The 20,010-nt window shown below is 42.4% G+C and overlaps 2 protein-coding genes across 2 annotated transcripts in view; both read left to right on the top strand.

The window, feature by feature from the left end:
- Positions 1-10,680, top strand: part of hydin (HYDIN, axonemal central pair apparatus protein) — a 65,714-nt gene extending 55,034 nt beyond the window's left edge. The window contains exons 69-90 of the mRNA XM_022749851.1: positions 35-195; positions 428-522; positions 698-926; positions 1,103-1,303; positions 1,394-1,520; positions 2,063-2,228; positions 3,130-3,277; positions 3,413-3,620; positions 3,735-3,956; positions 4,215-4,384; positions 4,540-4,738; positions 4,972-5,124; positions 5,297-5,464; positions 5,645-5,754; positions 5,924-6,146; positions 6,789-6,998; positions 7,192-7,355; positions 7,883-8,033; positions 8,128-8,358; positions 8,461-8,685; positions 9,453-9,734; positions 10,210-10,680. Of these exons, the coding sequence (XP_022605572.1) occupies positions 35-195; positions 428-522; positions 698-926; positions 1,103-1,303; positions 1,394-1,520; positions 2,063-2,228; positions 3,130-3,277; positions 3,413-3,620; positions 3,735-3,956; positions 4,215-4,384; positions 4,540-4,738; positions 4,972-5,124; positions 5,297-5,464; positions 5,645-5,754; positions 5,924-6,146; positions 6,789-6,998; positions 7,192-7,355; positions 7,883-8,033; positions 8,128-8,358; positions 8,461-8,685; positions 9,453-9,734; positions 10,210-10,419 (4,053 nt within the window). The 3' untranslated portion in view covers positions 10,420-10,680. The remainder of the gene's footprint in view (positions 1-34; positions 196-427; positions 523-697; positions 927-1,102; positions 1,304-1,393; positions 1,521-2,062; positions 2,229-3,129; positions 3,278-3,412; positions 3,621-3,734; positions 3,957-4,214; positions 4,385-4,539; positions 4,739-4,971; positions 5,125-5,296; positions 5,465-5,644; positions 5,755-5,923; positions 6,147-6,788; positions 6,999-7,191; positions 7,356-7,882; positions 8,034-8,127; positions 8,359-8,460; positions 8,686-9,452; positions 9,735-10,209) is intronic.
- Positions 10,681-11,744: 1,064 nt separating this feature from the next.
- necab2 (N-terminal EF-hand calcium binding protein 2) overlaps positions 11,745-20,010 on the top strand; it is a 119,343-nt gene continuing 111,077 nt past the window's right edge. The window contains exons 1-2 of the mRNA XM_022750016.1: positions 11,745-12,071; positions 16,802-16,826. Of these exons, the coding sequence (XP_022605737.1) occupies positions 11,745-12,071; positions 16,802-16,826 (352 nt within the window). The remainder of the gene's footprint in view (positions 12,072-16,801; positions 16,827-20,010) is intronic.

The following is a 20,010-nucleotide window of genomic DNA, read 5'->3' as shown; positions in this document are numbered from 1 at the left end:
CATTATAGTTGAGCAATCATATATATGCATGCAGGTGATAAAGACGGATCCAGAGCCCTGCTGCTCTGTGGTTGAGGGCTCACAGTGGATGTTGGAATTGCGTATCAGCGCAGTTTGTGACTATGTGAAGTTCAGCTGCAACTCCAACACTGTCCACTTCAAAGACACCATGCTTTATCAAACCAGACTCCACCAGTAAGTCAGGCATTATATGCTGTTTTAAATATAACAATACTGACCTAGACAGTGATCACGCAAAAAGATCCTTAAATTAAACGTACAAGTCCTGAGATATTAAAGATAGATATTAAAATTGACTGAAATATTGATAATAAAGATATCAGATACTGAACATCAAAATGATGATGTGTGTGTGTGTGTGTGTGTGTGTGTGTGTGCGCGCGTGCGTGTGTGTGCGTCCATGCAGACTGCAGATAGTGAATCAGGGTGGTGTCAAACTGGAATTCTCCTGGCAGGTCCTCATGGATCCAAGCAGCAACACTGTCAACAATGACCATGGAGGTATCACAGTAATATTGTATATCACAAAGTTTACCTGTCAACATTTAACAAGCATGATCATACCTATTCATATTCACTCATCCATTCATTCATTCATATTTGTATGATTTTAAAAATGGAGGATGAGACTGTGTAAATGTTGAAATGTGTAAATGTGGGCATGTGTCTTTACCAGATGAGAACTCCATTTCTCGACCTGGCAGCAGGTCAGCAGGAGTGTTGGTTGGAGCTCGTCCTGCCAGCGCTCTGGCCAGCGTGATGTCTCTTTTGATGCGAAATCCTGAGGTGCCACCCTTCAGTGTTGAGCCCAGCATAGGGGCCATAGAGCCTGGTTCCATGCAGAACTTTAGCGTTCGCTTTTCACCTCTGGAACTGGCCCAGTTTCAGGCCAGGCTCGTCTGCAGGTAAATACAATGTCAAGATGATACAGTAACTACTAACAAGGCATCTTAAACTTTGTTGTTAATCTGAAACAATTTACAAAGACAGGATGACTGTAAGGAAGTGAGTGGATGTCTTCACAAGAAAGACATGAACACTTAGTTGTGTTTTTTTTTTTTTATGTGTACATTTCTTTCAGTATCCCCAACTTGCAGGAAGGGGATCAGGCTCCCTGTATCTCAGTGTATGGCCGCAGCCTGCAGCCCCACTGCCACTTTGACCTTGAGGACTCAGACTACATCAGGGGGAACCACCGCAACCCTGAATTCAGGAACCCTCTTGACCCTAACACCAGTGTCATAGAGTTCAACGCTGTTGGTTTCTCTGTGCCGTCAGCAAGGTAACAGACAGAGAGAGGAAGATGGAAGCTTTTCATCTCCATCAGAGTAAGGACTAACACTTTCAGTGCATGTGTGTGTTTGCTCCACAGACGTTTTATTGTGGTGAACCCAACCAGTAAACCCTATTCATTCAAGTGGAAGTGTGAAGATGCAGGTGGCAGCCCATTTCACTGTCTCACCCCATGTGGCACTATCCAGCCTGGAAAGAAAGTGGAGGTAAGGATGGAGACACACAACAGTCTTAATCCCTGTAAGAGTGGAGGTATCTAATAACATTTCTCTTCCATTTTCTTACAGTATTTCAATGTCACCTTATTCACCTCGTCTCATCCTTCTTTTTTTCCATAGCACATCAGTCAATCTCAGTCTCTCTCCTTATTTAAAATTTTTGGTCTTCATCTTATTACTGTTTCACTTTTTCCCATCTTCCCCTGTCCCACTTCACAACTAATTTAATCTGCATTGTTGCTTCCATTTCATCCAATCCCATTTTAATTTCATCTCGTTTTATCTATTTTTATCTGATCTCAGATGAGCTAATCTCTTCCAGCGATTTCTTCATCATCATCCTTGTATATTCATGTATATTGCATGTTCTTTCTTTTTCTTAAATTGTTGCTTAAATTTGTAATCTTCTGGTCTGTGTGTGTGTATGTGTGTATGTGTGTGTGCGTGTGTGTGTGTGTATGTGTGTGTGTGTGTGTGTGTGTGTGTGTGTGTGTGTGTGTGTGTGTGTGTGTGTGTGTGTGTGTGTGCAGATGCATTTTGAGTACATAGCTGAGCAGCTGGATGTGGTGGAGTCATTCTGGAGCTTTGTGATTGAGACTCTGTCACTGTCTGTTCCCTTCCTGTGTGTGGGAAACACCAGAGAACCACTTGTCTATCTCAACAAACCTCACCTTGACTTGGGAGAACTCCTTGTTGGTATGTTACATTCATCCACAATCCTTTATAAAGTTGCACCACAGTATTTTTTTGTTTTCTTACTGAGGTTAGGTGACTTTTGTGTTTCAGTGTTCAGGGTTTTTTATTTGTTTATTTCAACAATATCTGCACAGGCTTAAGCATGACTAAAGTATACTTTACTTAACTCATAGCACTTTATGAGGGTGAAGGAAATGTGTGGGTGTGGTCATTACCAGCCAATAAAAATATGAACATGACCCCTGACAATGTGTGTAAAACTGGCCCTCCAGCAAAAATATTTTCCCTGCTGACAAAAGCTGAAGTTTTGCTAGGCATATAGAAAACCTACTGTAGATAACAATGTAAATACAAGGCTCATGTAAATCCCATTAAAAGAAACGTTGTAAACATCTAATACTGAGCGGCATGCAGACTGCAGCTGCTGTGCCAGGCTCATTCTGCACCAGGCTCTTTGAACAGTGCAGGGAGCTGGAAAGAAGTCTAATAAATTTACTACATGAATAACACAGATAAATAATATAATCCACTTCATTAGAGTTAAACAAGTAGCATGAGAATTCAAACACAGTTTTCAAATTTCCAATTCCATGAAGTAAGTCTGTGTGACCATAATAATGGTATAATGGATACCTATTTTTAGTGCAGTACATACATTCACGTATATGAATCAATTATTATGAACATGCTGTAAACTGTTGTAACTATGTTAGCCCTCACTTAATAATGAGAAAACAAAATCTTAAAGCACCTTTTATGCATCAATGTTAATCATTAATAAATTAAAATAAATAGCATAGGGAATGTTCTAAATGTAGTACAAATGTTTATGTGTGTGTGTGTGTGTGTGTGTGTGTGTGTGTGTGTGTGTGTGTGTGTGTGTGTGTATCTGCACGTTCAGGTCGTAAAGTGCAGCAGACAGTCGATCTGGTGAACGGAGAGGAGGAGCCTTTTCACTTCTCGGTGCTGCAGTCGTCTCTTCTCTGTGAAGACCAACAGTCCAGCCTCATTTTGCAGCCCATGAGTGGCACAGTGTCACCTAAAGACAGGTTAATGACACAAATATGAAGCCTTTCATTCCAAAATGCTGTAAAACAATTTAAAAATGTTCTTTTTTGCACAGCGGCACTATGCTCCCTCTAATAAGCATATTGTAGAAAATTGTCGTGACCTCTTTGGTGCAGGTTGCCATTGTCAGTATCCTTCACACCTTGCCGGGAGGGCTATGTGAGCTTCAAGTTGGTTCTGAGGGTGAAGAGGAGGTCAGAGCCACTCACACTCACCGTTAAGGCCGACTGTTTCGCCATGAGCACTTCAGTTCAAGTTGCGAATCCAGACGGAGGCCTCAGAGAGATCAACTCCAACCACGAAGACACTGTGGACTTTGGAAAGGTCAGCACACTTTCACATCACAGACATTAGTACTCTCATGCGTGATTGCAGGCATTTACGTGTTAAGTTTAAACACGACAATCACCTTTGTTCTCGTGTGTACTCTGTTTGTAGGTGGGGATTTCAGAGCAGTCCACCTTTAATCTTCTGGTGTCCAATCTGGCAAGATTCAGCCTGGAAGTGGATTTTGACCTAACAGGTCCCAGTGACCTGCTGAAACACTTGGAGGCAAAACCACAAAATGCTACTATTGAGGTTGGGAAGCAGCTGCAATCATCACTCTTCTTTTGTGCCCGGAGCAATTGTAACCTCCACGATGTCAGACTGAGTATCAAGGTGAGATGCTGAACACCTGGATAAAATGTTATGATGGTTTTTACACAAATATCAGTGGTTCTAGAAACAAATACCAAGTCCAAAATTTTGACATTGTAAGACCCTGACTTTGTCTTAAAAGCTTAAAATCCAGTCAACAACTACATCTTTAAAAAAATATAAATATAAGATATTAAAAAGGGACAGCTTCAGTCCTGAAGCTGATATTCTTCAGTCCTCATTCTCTCCTGTATGTTCTCTCTTGTCTCATGTCAATAGGTAAAGCACGGGCCAACATTTACCTTTGCCATTAAAGGCAGAGCTGTAGCACCAAGCCTAGAATTCTCCTTCACCAAATTCAACTTTGGCAGGTGCTTCCTGTACTGTCCTGGCATGGTGCCGCCCTCCCAGACTCTCGTAATCAGCAACAAAGGCGAACATGACATCAGGTAGTTATATGTGTGTGTCTGTCTGTTTTTTTTCTCCATGTGTTTAAGGTCACAGTGTTTACTGCATAAAGATTTGTTTTATTCTACTCAGAATGTGAGAGTTAGAAACCTGCTCCAATTTGAAAACATCCTGTGCTCCACTTTTCCTTCCTCAGTGTCCAGTGCCAGTTCAAGAACACCTCTTACCTCGAGATAGACTTCCAAGCAGATATTTTGTCCTCTGGTGCTGCGGTGGAGGTACCAGTCACCTTCTATCCCCGTGAGGCATGTCGATACCATGAAAAGCTCACCTTCATCTTAAACAGCTGCATCACGAAAGAGGTGGACATACTTGGGCAAGGCATCGAGATGAAGGTGAGAAAGATCTATCAATCTATCACTACTTAAGTTTTTCAAAAGCCTCTGTCCTGCAGGAGAAAGGCTGCCCTCTCATTTATGGTTTTGTGTCCCATACAGGTTTCCCCATGCTTTAATTAGGTTAAATGATTGTATGGTGAAATGGATAGGCCATTTGACTATATAATCTATTAAAATATGATGTATATGCTGTAATTTAATTTTCCTTCACCTGTTTTATTTTGTCCCAGCTGGAAGTGGAGGATCCAAGGCAGAGGAAGGTGAAACTTGGATCTCTGATGTTGGGTCAGACGGTGAAAAAACAGGTGGTCCTGGTCAACCGCAGCCCTTTGGATCTTACCTTTACCCTGCTTCTCAACACATACACACCACTGGACCCAAAGGTAAGAGAACACACACACACACACACACACACACACACACACACACACACACACACACACACACACACAATGATGATCAGCGCTTCACATACAGGCAACACTTACATCCTTGCTTTTCCTTCCCTTTCCTCTGCTCTCCTCTCCTCCTCTCTATTTTACTCTACTCCTTCAGGACCTGTCCTTCTGTCCAGCAGGGGAGCAGAAATTGAAAGCCAGTGGTTCTTGTAATGTTTCAATCCAATTTTCACCTCGTCAGCATGTACGTCCCTTCAAGGCTGAGCTGCAGGCAGAGTTTGCAGGCCTGTTACACCCCCTGCTGACCATCGAAGGCTGTTGTCAGGTAGCCTGTGAACTTTTTATAAGATGATGCATGTGTTTGCCTTAAGCACTAAATTCTATTCTTAAGTAAATTTATCTGTATTGCAACTCTTCATATGGTCTGATAACAATAAATGTTAAGGTTTGTTCTTAAATCTACATGTTGAATGAATTCCTAAGTAGTTCCAATTTAAACTGTCAGGGTGTGGAGGTCCAGCTGGACCAGGACCACCTTGCTTTTGGAGCTGTAGGTCAGCGCTGCCAGGCCAGGAAGAGGATTGTCATGATGAACACTGGAGACATTGGTGCCAGGTAAGGTTAGAGACTATACGGCATATTATCCAGTGTGATACTTTTCTGTTTATCCATCTGAAAACTTTTGTGGAAACACACAAATATTACTGTAATACAGACATACACATCCATCTTCAGACAGATACACAATATTGTTTTATTGTGACCCTGTCTACTTTGTCACTAGGTTCCACTGGAAAACAGAGAATTTTCCTCCAGAGTTGTCCATCTCGCCGGCTAAAGGCTACATCTGCCCGGGTATGGAGGTTCCTTTTGATGTGACCTTTGCCCCCGAGGAACTGAGTAATGACAAGAGATATGAGAACCTGTCTTGCTTTGTCGAGAGCTCCTCCTCACCCGTCACCCTCACTGTGACAGGTTCCTGCATTGTAGCTTCCACCAGCAAAGAGGTTTGACTGATGCACTTTTCTTTTTGTTCAGATACACAGTGTTGAGTACTGAACTGGAAAAAAATCTACAATATTTATTTGATCATTTGAAAATGACTCATTTGGGGGTTTGTATGTGATGAACAGTAGGGGAAATAATGCATCACATTTACTGTATGTGCTCTGGATTTTCAAAAATGACATTGATCTACAGTGTAACATGGCAGCTACAGGGCAAAACAAGGTGACCTACATATTTCCCTAATGAGAGCAGACATAATTTGAGTTATATCCTCATGGTTAGATTCTTATTACCGTCACAATTATAAAAATTAAGCAATGGTAATATACATTGTGATATGTATGATATGTACCACAGCATTAACAATATATTCTTTCCTTTGACTATTTGTACAAAAGAAAAGATGGAAGTTATTTCAGGGTGACAGAGGAATTACACAGCTTGTTCTTCAAAAAAAACCTTAGAGAATGAGTGATATTCTCCTGCTTTAGAATAAGTTGAAGGCGATTAATACTGTAGTTCTTTTTGATAATGGTTTCAGTGAGAATTATTACTTATAATCTAACTCTCTGCATGCCATCTATTTTATCTATTCTACCCGTTGTAACTGTTCCCTTCTGCTGTCCTATTCTTGTCTCCAGGTGATAAATTTTGTATGCCCAGTACGTGGCTCTCACACCCAGACCCTACCCGTGTCCAACCCCACAAACCAGCGTTGCAGCATCAGGCCTGTCATTGAGGGCGAGCAGTGGAACGCTGCGCCTTGTGTGACTCTTGACCCCCTGCAAAACAAGACGTATGAAATCACCTACCAACCGCTGACCATGACTGCTGATGGAAAGAAACACCTGGTAGAGGAGCACTAACATATAAACACAACCAACCAGTTATTTATTTGTAGTTTCTTTTGTGCATACTCAATGCAATGCAGTCTATATGAAAAAATATTTCAGATAACAAAATGAAACGGTATAAGTAATGAAGTGTGACATTGACTTAATCCCAGACATTAACTTGTCATATCTCCCTTTTTTATGTTCTCAGGGATCTGTCTTTTTCTCCTTCCCTGATGGGACAGGCATGCTGTACTCCCTGCAGGGAACTGCTGATCCTCCCAAGGCAGAGGACACCATTGTACATGAGCTACCTGCCAAGACTCAACACACACAGTTGCTCCCTGTGCACAACTGGCTCTCTAAGCAACAGCGGTAAAACCCACACCACCACTATCCTAAACCATATGCAACTCTAAATGATAACAATAATAATATGTTTTCTAAACCTGCAATAATATAATATTTATTATTCAATATATTATATGTATTTTCTCGCCACCTGAGGCCAGAGGAAACAAGTTGTAAACACACGAGTGACATCTCTTACCAAATTAATTACTTGTTTTGGATAATAAAGTTAAATCTGACTTGATTTGATTACCTTTTAAGGTGATATGGCAAAATTGCAAAAAACATTTACCTGTGTATTTGTTATTATGAAAATATGGATCATAGCAGCAAGTCCATTAGGTTTTTTTGTATTACGGTAAGAGTACAGTGTGTGACTGACACAAAATTTTCCGTAACCCATATGAAAAGTAAGTGAGGGAAACGTCTTGCCCCTTTTAATTTAGCAAAAAATCTGCATAACAAAAAGATCACCTCAATGCAGGCTGTGAATGACGTGAGGAGGAACACACAGCTGTACAGTAGAGTCATGAGTGTTTGTGTTTTCTCAGGTTCCGCGTTCTGATAGAGATACTGAAGCCCGACAAAACAGATGCTACAGTGTCTCTCAAGGGTCTAGAGTACATTGATGTCCCTGCTCTGGCCAAGAGAGAGTACAAGATGTCTTTCTTTACATACAGAGAGGGGCAGTACAACACTAAGGTCTAATGACACACACACACACACACACACACACACACATTTGAGATCAGATCTGAGTCTTGTCCTCACATCAGCCTTTATCTCTTTTCCTCAGGTGACATTTCATAATGAGGTGACAGATGAGTACGTGTTCTACCTCGTTACCTTCAAAGCCACATCTCCAGGAGTCCTGTCCACCATTGAGTTGGTGACCACTGTCCGTCGGACGGCCTCGGCCACCGTGCAGGTGGAGAACCCCTTGACCACAGCTACCTGCCTCACCACTGAGTGTAAATGTACTGACATCAGTATCCCATCTCAGCACACTGTGCCAGGACAGTCCAAGGTGATAACAGAGTACATCTTTTCCTATACTGTAAAAAAAACTGCAGCGTGCCCAGCAAACTTTAATTGACACACTGTGTGTATGTGTGTGTCCTCTCTTTAGGGTTCTCTGAGCTTCGAGTACCAGCCTCTGCGTGCAGGCGAGTCTACAGCCCGGCTGACTCTGTGTAGTAATGTTCTGGGCTACTTTCACTACAATCTGCTTCTCAGAGCTTTGCCTCCACCACCAGAGAAAACCGTCTTCTTCAACACTTCACTGGGCAGCAGCCACTCAGTTCTTGTTAAGTTCATCAACTACTCCCGCTTCAAAACCGAGTACTCATGCAAGGTAACAAAATGTCCAATGCCTATAATGACTGAGGAATTTAAGGTGCACATCATGTTCTGTGATACTGTATGTATGTTTACCTGATCTTCATTTTCTCATTCTTTAGCTTTTACTAATAGATACTGACACTGTACAGTGTCACTGTATATAGTAAGAGAGTGTAGGAACATATTTATCATGAAGACTATGTTTGTTGGATTCATTGAAAAACTGAAAAAATAGTGTAAACAAATAATTGAACATTTGAAAATGTTATTTTATTTACTGTAGAAACATTACATTACTGCAAATACCATGTGCTTGAAACATCCACTGAAACCCTGAACTTATCTAGACGTGACCTGGAGGAACTGTATGTGAAAAATGCAAATGTCTGAATCAGGTGGACTCAACATTAAACAGACTGACTCTGCCAGCTCTTCAGTACAAAGTCCATATAATGTCAGATTGAGCTCATGTGTTATTATAGCCGGTCATTGTCCGGGGGAATTCACAGCAAGTAAGTGTTAATGACATTTCTGTCATTTCTCCTGGCTGCTCTACCCAGGCGCCACCCCTCGCCTAAACTGAAGCATTTACATTGGGTGAGAACTTGTCTCACACAGACGATCTCTGGTTGTGTGCTCCATGTGTGAAGGGGCAACTCCTGACAATACCTGGACTGATTCCTGACATTGTCTGGAGTTCATATACCTACTGTAGATACTATACTGTATACTATACTCATCCTTTAAATTTATAAAACAACACAAATCTCTCCCCTCCAGACTGATTGCCCAGACTTCACTGTGGACAAAAGTGTTGGTGCTTCGCCAGGCTTCCAGGCAGGATCAGAGGCCAGCGTGGAGATCTGTTTCGAGCCTCATCAACTGGGGGAGGTGAGAGGCCAGCTCAGCCTGTCCTCAGGAATCGGTGGTGAATACATCTTCCCCTTACATGGGATCTGTCTCCCTCCCAAAGCCCAGGGCCCGTTCAGCATCAGGGCTGGACGCAACGTCACGATCCCATTCAAGAACGTGTTCCAGCAGACCACCGCGTTCTCTTTTCAGGTAAAGAACCAGCGGAACTTGTTTCTTAAAGGTTTTTTTTTTTTTTTTAAAGCGGCCCAGAGAAATAACCAGATTGAAGAGTGGATTAAAAGTGTGTTGTTTCTGAAGGAGCATTAGTGAAACTGAGAATCAAAGTGATTAATAACATTCCAATACAATCACTGTGCTGAAAGCCCAGACATTTCTTAACTCCAAGGAAAGAATTACTTAGGCTCATTTTCTTTGAGACATTACCACTTGGTCCACTGCCAGCCAGTATGAACAAGCTGATTTAAATTTAACCTGGAACCGTTACAGAGAGTGGTGCAGTCCAGCCTTTCTACTTTCAAAAGACTGGTACTCCTGTTTATCCTGGATACAGCCACAGTCCCTTTCATATCTCCACCTTAAAAAAATGCTTACATTTCTTTGATGTTCTTCACTTATTATTTTATCTGTAATGATCTAACCCAAGCTTTATTGACCCTCATCCTAGGTGGACAATCCCTGCTTCACTGTTAAAGGGGTGGACAGCATCCTCTCCAAAAAGACACAAAACATCCTGGTGTCATTTGAGGCCACTGCAGGAGACTCTGTGGGACCCTGGTTTGGCAAGATGACCATCTCCAGCCAGCGCTCTGAGGGCCACAGAAAGCCCTGCTCATGGGTCTATTACCTGAGGGGCTTCCGCCCTGAGTCATCTTAGAGACAGATATGAACACACACACAAAAAGACAAAAACACACAAAATGCCAGTGTAAATGCACAAAGGCAATCATATGGACTCAAATGTGTTATTTTATTTTTATGATGCTTCAGTTTCATGTGTTGATAAATTATTTAGTCCATGCCTGAGCTACAACATTAATGCCAAAAATACAAGCGGTAATTGTCCTGTGTGTATTAATGTGGTTTTAACAATTAGTTGTCAAAAATGTGTTCATAAATATTTTAATAGTTTACTGAATAAACCTGCAGAGAAAACCTTTCCACGCCTGTCATTGCACTTTCATATCCACATGGGGGCAATCATGTCAAGTGTTTTCACCAACTCTGCTGCTCCAGTGATAAGGGAAGATACCTAATTTTACCTTTTTTTCTTTTCTTTTTTTTGGGGGGGGGATTTTGGCTTTTGGCCATCCTGATAACCCCCGAGTGTTCAAGTGTCAACTTTCCACCAGGAGTTAATTTGTCCAAACCACCCTGTGTGCTGTTAGACACCTGGCACATTGTAGCTTGAGTAGCTACTCAACTGAAAGGGCAGAGCTGGGGGAGACTTACCAAAGGTTAGATCTGTCATCACACACACACACACAAACACACACACACACACACACACACACACACACACACACACACACACACACACAGAGAGAGAGAGAGAGAGAAACCTCTAATGAGGAGCTGGAGTGACATCCTCTGATCTCCTCATTGGGACACAGCAAACCACATAAAGGCTGTTGACCCACACCTACTACTTCTTTTTAAAAGAAGGAAGGGAAATATAGAATCAGATTAGATATTAAACAAGAGAGTGAACAGAGTGGATGCAATCCCATTCCTTAGATCCCTCAGCTTGCTTTTGGACAATGAGCCTAGAGGAGTGGTGGTTGCTCTATTCCAAACAGTCCGAAGTGGTTTTGCTTCACAGCAACATTAATAGACATCAACTGACTGACCAGGAGACCCAGACCCAAGATAAGGCAAAAAACACACACAACAAACTATATTTTTACATTTCAGTATATAGAGTGTGTTCACTTGAAATATAACTGCACCAAAATAAAAAGAAAATGTAGTGTAATAGTACTATATGAGACAGTGAAGAGCAACAAAGTCACTATAAACTATAGTCCCTATAATCCCATAGTAACAATTTTCCATTAGATAGATAATATTGTGGGTATGTAGGATATGTAGGATGGGTGGGTATGTTTTGGGGTGGGTGCTGTGATGTAAGAGGGGAGGTGAGGGGTGGGGGCTTCTCTCTCTCCCCCATAGAGCGCAGCATGAGCGCTCCGCAGCAAAAGGATGTGTGAGCAGGCAGCGCGCTACTGTAGGGACGGAGTCCACAAACTGCTTAACAAAGAACAAGCCAAACTTCGAGCCCAAGAAAACCGCGAGCAGCCGAAACCCGTAGCCGGTCAGGACAGCGAGTCCGCGACGGCAGCACAGTCCGGAAACAGCGGCGCCCAGCCCGGTGGAATCGACGGGCTCGTCCGCTGGATCGTCACCAAAATGAGCGACAACAAGAACATCTCCAGCCGGGAGTACGCCTCCAGCAAGGAGGAGGTGGCCGTGGCACAGGAGCAGTTCTTCGCCCCGGAACCGCGGAGAGGCATCTCCGTTATTTTGGATGTGAGTATGGAGAGCCGCTTGACAGTGGTCAGCCTGACAGGTTGGGGGTGTGAGGGTGCGCGGGATGAAGACATCCTGCGAGCAGTGCGTACGGACCGGTGCAGTGCGCACTTACGCACAGAGACGATCTTACAGTGTATTGCTACGACTTGTAGCTCGAGCGTAGCGGAGCAGGCAGCAGCTTTGCCGGGTAATTGACACTTAAACAGGATACGTGTCAGTCGGGGATCAAACCTGTGATCTCTCTGTGACTTTAACGGTCTCAGAACTGCCTGCTTTTCCATCTTTCTTCTTATTGCCCCGAGCAAAAATTACATGTCGCATCTTCAATACTGATCTCTGAAGCTTGGCATAATTTGTAAACTTTTTTACGATCTGTATAAAAACCCCTCATAAACTCAGGTCAGTGCAGCGAGCTTTACTCTTACTGAAGATTTGATTGTGAGTCCAAAGAAAGTGTGACGCGCACCAACGCACCTTCCCCTTCTCAGTATCTACACTGACAGTAAAAGCAGAATCAGTCAGTCAGTGCTTACACCAGGTTTATCACAACACCTAAATTATTAATGAAAATGTGTCTCTACCATTTTGTATTGATCCCCGTGTTACAGTAATAGCTGATTATTTCCTGCCCCAACATCATATTTTATTTCACGCAGAGGCAGCGGATAAATCTGGACAAATATCCAGCTTTCCTGTTGGAAGAGGCAATTACGCAGCGCAATGTCGATTTAGGTCAGCTCATCAATACTATTAGGTTATTTTTCATCACGGCCCCACTAAAGCTGGTCAACTGTTGTTGTTATTTTAATGCTTTAATTGGGAAGAAAACAAAAGAGAAAAGTAGTTCAGCTTATACAGACCTAGACCCCGACCCAAATAGACTGATAGAGAAGGGGGTCCATGGAAAACTAATTATGATCAAGACCAGAGGGCCGATGTATCCTAGTAGCCCAGTAAACTAATTCTGTTTGTGTGTGAGTGTGCAGAGGGGTTGATGGGGGTGCAGCCAGATCTGCTGCTGATACTCTCTCCTTGAACAAGAGGCTGTCCTCACTGGCAGGTGCAGTACAATGGGGTTTCACAAGCTTTGAACTGGACCCAAAATTGTTTTTTGACCTGTTTCTGATGTGTGACACGGGAACAGCAGGTCTGATTCATTACACCACAGCCTCGGGTAAAGACTGTATTTCTGATGTTTGGGTTATAAAGCAGGATTGTATGTCAAAGATTCTGGTTTTCAGGACATGTGTGTGTATATATATATGTGTGTGTATATGTATATCTCTTTTTGTAATAAGTCTCCACTCATTTCTCATTGAAGTGTGTTTTCTTTACAGTTTACCTTATCCCCTGTGCATGACTGGTCTGTGCATGACCATCTGCTCTGCTCACACTGAGTGGTCGATAAGCAATCCAAGCCGCGCCTTCTGACATCAGCAGCAAACTCATTCTGGCATTTTCTCTCCCGCTCACTTTCTGAATTGACTTGAACTTTGAAATGTTAATCTTTTTTGCCATTTTCCAATATTATTGACCCGAGCATTATTATCATGGTGAGGAAGTCCACACCAAAGGGATTCAAGTGATTGCTGCGTTGTGTGCGTGTGTGTGTGTGTGTGTGTGTGTGTGCCTGCAGGCAGCGTTCTCCTCAGTATCCCCTCTGCTTGCTTGTTTCTCCTCCTTTGCTATTCTCATCTTCTCCTTCATCTTAACCCTGATGCTCCTTTTTTATGCTCTAAACTCCTTTCATCGTTTGTCCCCTCTACTCCTCGTCTCTCTCCTGTCCTCCTTTCCTCCACATCCTTCTCATCTTCTTCCTCTCCTCTGTCCTCAGTCAGAAAACATCCATTCTTAATAAGGTTAGGAGGAGGCGACACTCTCCCTCCCTCTGTCCTGTTTCTATTTTCTTCCAACTTCTCTGTTTCTCTCATTTGCTGTCTCTCATTTTCTTCTCACTCTGTGTTTCTTTTACAAGTCCGTACACACACACACACATACACACACACACGCGCACACATACACCGCCTCCTCACCGCGACACTTTCCCTCCTCTCCAAGCCTGTCTTTCTCCAGCAGCTTCAGAGCTGTTTTCTGTGGAGTTGAGTGCGCCCCAGGGTGCAGCCGGAAAGCAGAACAATACAGAACAGCTTGTCATTTGGAACGTCGCTCGTCTCAGCAGTTAATGATTTTCACTTTGGTCTGTTCAGTTGGCTGCAGTCGCTGCCTGAATGCACCACTTATTTATAGTTTTACAAGCTGAACAGTTGTAGAGTAAATGATCTCTACATTAGTTTATGTGTATTTGTTGTTCAGAAACCGTGAAGAAGTATTTTGTTAAACTTTCATCCTGATGAGTTTGAGGTGGACAGCAGTCATGTTGTTAGGATTGCAACTTACAATTATCTATTAACCTGAAGACTATTGCCTCAATTAATTAAGTAATTAAGTAATTAAAAGTCAAAAAAACAATTTTTCCCAGAATGACTTGTTGAAATAGTTTGTTGTATCCAACCAACAGTCCCAGTTCCCAAAGATGTTGGATTTCCTGTCATATGTGAGAGAGAAAAGCATCAAATCTTCACATTTCAGCACCGGGAGATAAAGAACGTTTGTTATTTCTGCTTCAATAATGAATCAGTTTTCAAAATAGTTGCAGATTCACTTCCTGTTGATCGATTAATTGATTAATTGTTTCAGTTCTGCTTGAAATATTGGATGTAAGAGTTATAAAAGCTATAAGTTATAACATTTTTTTAAGTTTCTTTCTTTTGACATTTCCATTTACTGTTAATAAGGAAAGTCAGTGTAAAATCTTTAGAGGTTTTTGTTTTTCTGACAGTTGCATATTTTTTCAGGTGTAAAATCTTGTAAACTCTTCTTTGTGCTATTCTCATGTGTGATGGAGGGAAACCCGTGAACTTCACAGACTTTTGCAGAACGGGGCTCAGTTAAAATGATACTCCACCCCAAATCTATCCTTTCATCCCCTGTAGGTGTCAGTTTGTCAGTTTGGTCCTTCACAAAGAACAGGTACAGCTACACATGACAAGTAAAGAGAGGAAGAAAGTAACCAGACATCCGAAGAACGGTTTCAAAACACGTTCCTCCTGCACAATCCACTTCACCTCTATCCACCTGTATGCTCCAGCGATCATAGTTTCCAAACAATATGGCTAAATACACTGCTTATGTTGCTCACAATTAACACCATCAATGCATGAAATTAATTCATCAATATACTCTCACTCTCTCACACACACACACACGCACACACACACACACAATGTTCTGTAACTCTGTGCATCTCCCTCTCGTCTGTCTTTCTGTCAGCCTGTCTCTCCATTTCATCTTTTGCGTCCCCCTCACTGTGTGTATCCGTCTGTCTTCCACCGTGTCATTGTGCTGTTTTCTGGCAGTCGTTGTCAGGAGGAACAGTTCACACGACGCTCTGAAACACTGATGAAAGAACCAGACCTGCCACTTTCAATTCCACAGGGAAAGAAGCTTTCACTGAAGCTATAAATTAGCTTGCAGCATATTGTGTGTGTAAGTATGTGTGTGTGTGTGTGTCTACATACAGACAGGTGGCAAATTAAGGGAAAAACCAGCATTCAGTGTCTTAGTAAGGTGTTGGTCCACCTCGTGTCACCAGGACCGCTCCACTGAAGTCTCTGAACTCTAAACTGGAGGGCTGAACACCATTCTTCCAAAAGACTGGTGACTGTGAAGGCCACAGCATATGATCCACATCATTTTCATACTCTAGAACTGTGACCCTCAGCGCCCTGTGGTTGGGGGGGTGTCGTCCTGTTTCTCCTCGTCTTTTCCAGGCTTTTCCTTTCATTTGTAACAGGTCTGTACACGCAGGGTGTGCACACATACACAGCACTTTTCACACACCTTTCAGTCCTGTGGCTCCTAACAAGTGTCATCACACAACACTGCATGCTGCACTATCTGTTTGAGGCACACTATGTTTCCAAGTGTGTGTGTGTGTGTGTGTGTGTGTGTGACTCTGTCTCAGTGTGGACTTTTTTATTACCATGTCTTCACCTTCTGGGTTGTGTTTTTACTGAATCGTTCTGTTCTACTCAAAAAGCAGCGCAGTGTGTGTGTTTAACCACCTGTCACCTCGGGGGGAAACTTCCTCATTAAAGTAACAAATGATACCAGCCTCAGTCTGGAGATGCGGCATGCTGATCGCTGGTGATTGTTAGTGATGTGCCTGCCAAAAAACTTTTTATTTCTTTTGTTAAATTTCCTCGACAACCACTCAACCAAAACTGAGGACAATGTGACACTTTCAGAAAAGACATAAGAACAGAACATGGACGTTCTGCACTGAACATTAAAACAGCTGCATCTAAAGAAAATGGTTCAAAATTTAGTTGGGTGTTAATGGATAGTAAATTGAGTTTGTGGCTGACAACATAACATGACATTGTTTTCAACAACCCAACCTTTATCCTGCTGACACTAAATGAACAATATGCAAATTACAATTTCTGTCATGTGATTATAAATGATGCTTTTAAATGAGTTATTTGTAAGTTTTGCTATTGCTACATAGCCAACATTAGCATTCCCGGCTGCCTTTACTCACGAAGGACTGTCTGCAGTGTTGGAAAGCAACGCCAACATTAAGTCTCTATCACGTCATTGCTTCTACTAGTCGCTGCTGAAACCTTGGCATACACTGACTGCACTGTCTCGTTTTGTGTTCACAGATATTCAGAAGAGCCGACAAAGATGGTGAGTGAATTCATTGACTATCCTCAGTTCTCTCTGCAGACGTGGAAATGCCTTAAAATGTTCACATAGTGTACTAGATAAAAATGATACATTACAGAATTACACATGATGTAACATGATTGTAAAATGATGTATGTTGATATACGGTTTGATTTGAAGTGATTTCAGAGGAAACACAGACACATGATACGCAGTACGCATGGAGTCAATTAACAGATCTCTCTTAAGAAAATGCATTTTTGAACATTTTTCTCATGAAGTTTTGTACTTTAATGAAGAAAAAAGGCAAATGTGTTTCTGGATTGTCTGTCTCTGTGTCTGTTGGATGGAGATCCAGATGCAAATTACAATTTTTAAACACTTATTGGTGACATACTACTCACACACAGGTATAACTAACAACATTAAGAATGGCTGCATTCCAATCAGGTGTATTTCAGGTATTGTGCGTACCTGCTCACTGGTATAACTTGCTGATGCACCTAAATGGGGTCACACCTTCGCTTATTTCAACAATGACAAGTCAAAACGTCCATCGTAAGCAAGACTTTCAGTGAAATAATAACTTCAGAGGCTTGTTTAGCTTTGGCGGAGATATGTTGTTTGAATGTTTTCTAGTTCAGTGCTGGTTTCATACAGTTTGCATCTTCAGTTTTGCCTCCAGGGACAAAGATTTACAAGAAGTAAATCTAACAAACTACCTTGTTGGGAGCCATTCTGGCCTCCTTGGATTGGTTTTTCAGACAGATGATTGTTTTTCAACACAGATGTGAGATGTGTTGTCTCTGGAGCCGTTTGTGTAGCAGGAAACTACCGAGCGATGAGCCCTGTCTGTCTGCCTGTCTGCCTGTCTGTCTGTCTGCTGCTGCTGCTGCAGTGTGCTGTATTTTTAGCATGTTGGGACATTAAAGTGTTTTCAAAGGGGAAAGTTTATATTACTGTGTAGCTGTGCCAGTGAGCAGTTTGTTTATACCCTCTGGCATCCCATGCACTGCTACTTTCTCTTTCTCTTCATCTTCTCCTCATCTCTATCTCCCCTTTACATCTCTTCCTGCTCTATCCATCTTCCCTCTTTCTCATCCTCTCCCTCTTCGCCCCTTTTATCCTATCACTGTGTCGTTGACAAAAAAGAATTTGGCTAATGAGGAAACAGCCTAAAAAGCTTAGCTTTCATAGCAGCCAGATGGCCATTTGCTTTTCTAGTGTGTGTGTGTGTGTGTGCGTGTGTGTGTGTGTATGTGTGTGTGCGTGTGCATGTGTGTGTGTGTGTGTGGAGGGGTTTCTCTGTTACCCAGGCTTATTACTCTTTTGCCTTTACTCCAGCTGTAAAGAAGATATCTGTTCACTTTAATGTGTGTGTGTGTGTGTGTGTGTGTGTGTGTGTGTGTGCAGATACACACTGTGTAAAATACATTCATCAGCTGAAGCTGTGGACCAGCGGACATAGACAGGTTTTACAGATGATTCAACTGTTGACATCACTGCGGTAGATGACATTCTTATCTTGCCCGCTGTTATTCTGAGAGATGATTTGTGCCTTTACAACAGTCTGTGGCAGCATTTTAAATGCTCCCCTGCCTAATTACCAACTGCTCAGATACACGATGTCAGTTAAAAACATAACAAAATTTACATTTTCATTTATTTCAGGCTAATCTTATCCTGAGCAAAGACCAGATGTGCCAGCGATAAAGCAGCTCTTTCTCCATCACATACGAGCTGCAGGATTATGTGCAACTTCATGATAACAGTCTCACACAGCAGCAAACTGTCTCTAAAGAGCCAGATATGAGGGTGCTTGGGTGAGGGGCTACATAGGAAGAGAACAGAGAGTGGGAGTCAGTGAGAAAAAAAAAAAAGAGGGAAGAAGGGGAAACGATGGTTATTATGGAGAAATGTAGTTATTTGATGTATGGAGCGCAGGATGGAAAGAGGGAACCAGTGAGCACAAGCTGAAGAAGAGCTATTTTTATCCTCCTCTCTCGTGGGAGAAGAACGGGGAACTGTTTTAATGAGTGAGAGAGAGAGAGAAGGGCATCTAACAGGGAGAGGAGAGAATTGTTAAAAAGAAAAGAAGGTGCAGGGAGGGAGAGATTGACGGAGGGAACGGCAGGAGGTGGCAGAGTCTAAATGGGAGAGGAGCAGAGAGAGAGAGAGAGAGAGAGAGAGAGAGAGAAAGAAGAGCAGAGTGAGGAGAGGAAGAGGAGCGAGGGAATAAGAGAGAGTATTGTATATCTGACAGCGGGGCAGTAATTAAGGTTTAATTGGCCGAGTTCTGTCTTTACATTCATAGCACAGATTTCAGTTCACTTCCTGCCCCCGAGCTGCTGAAACAGCGAACCAGGGAATATGTGTGTGTGTGTGTCTGTGTGTGTGTGTGCATTAGTGTATGTGGATTATGCATCCACCTCTACTGCAAATACAAGTAGCATGCACTGGTGAGCATTTCTTGTATGTGTTAGTGTATAATATGAGCATGAGTGTATCAGCATGCCTGAGCTTCTTTGCATGTTTATGCGTGTGTGTGTGTGTGTGCGTGTGTGTGTGTGTGTGTGTGTGTGTGTGTGTGTGTGTGGATGCTCTGTGTGTGTTTTTTTGTGATTATCATGGCTGACTCAAAGACATTGTTATGTGGCTGTTGGAGTGTTTCAGCAGCCAATAATTCTCTGAAATAGTTGCATCATTTGACAGCACTTAGTTTACTCTTTGCACTCGCAGCAGCACCTTTAATATGCCACAGTCCATTGAGCTGCTACAGTTTGAAACTTAATCTTCGCAAAGTAAAATGGAAATGTTATGAAATAACAACTCAGGGGAACCGTTTTAATTGCATATTTTCTGTAACTGCTGAGTGAACTCATTCAGTTACACTTCTAAAAATGAACTCAAACTGCATTTGATCCTGAATCCTCCTGTTACCTGTTAAAGGAACTATTTGTAAGGTTTGCTATTGCTACATAGCCAACATTAGCAAGAGTTGTCTCCAGCGGTGGAAAGCAACTCCAGGGCGTCTATCACGTCTTTTCTTCTACTGCATGCTAACCAGCTAGCTCCGGCCAGGAGCTAGCCTCCAATTGGCCCTGAAGACGTAGCGCTGCTCAGACTGCGTATCATAACCTCTTGTATTACAAAAACAACGATGGCTGAAGCTCTTGTCTCGTGACAATCATCACCACCCACTACC

Source organism: Seriola dumerili, unplaced genomic scaffold (assembly GCF_002260705.1).
Source record: "Seriola dumerili isolate Sdu_G_001 unplaced genomic scaffold, Sdu_1.0 BDQW01000147.1, whole genome shotgun sequence".
NCBI lineage: Eukaryota > Metazoa > Chordata > Actinopteri > Carangiformes > Carangidae > Seriola > Seriola dumerili.
The sequence above is the reverse complement of the archived record's forward strand: the minus strand, read 5'-3'. Positions and strand labels throughout refer to the sequence as shown.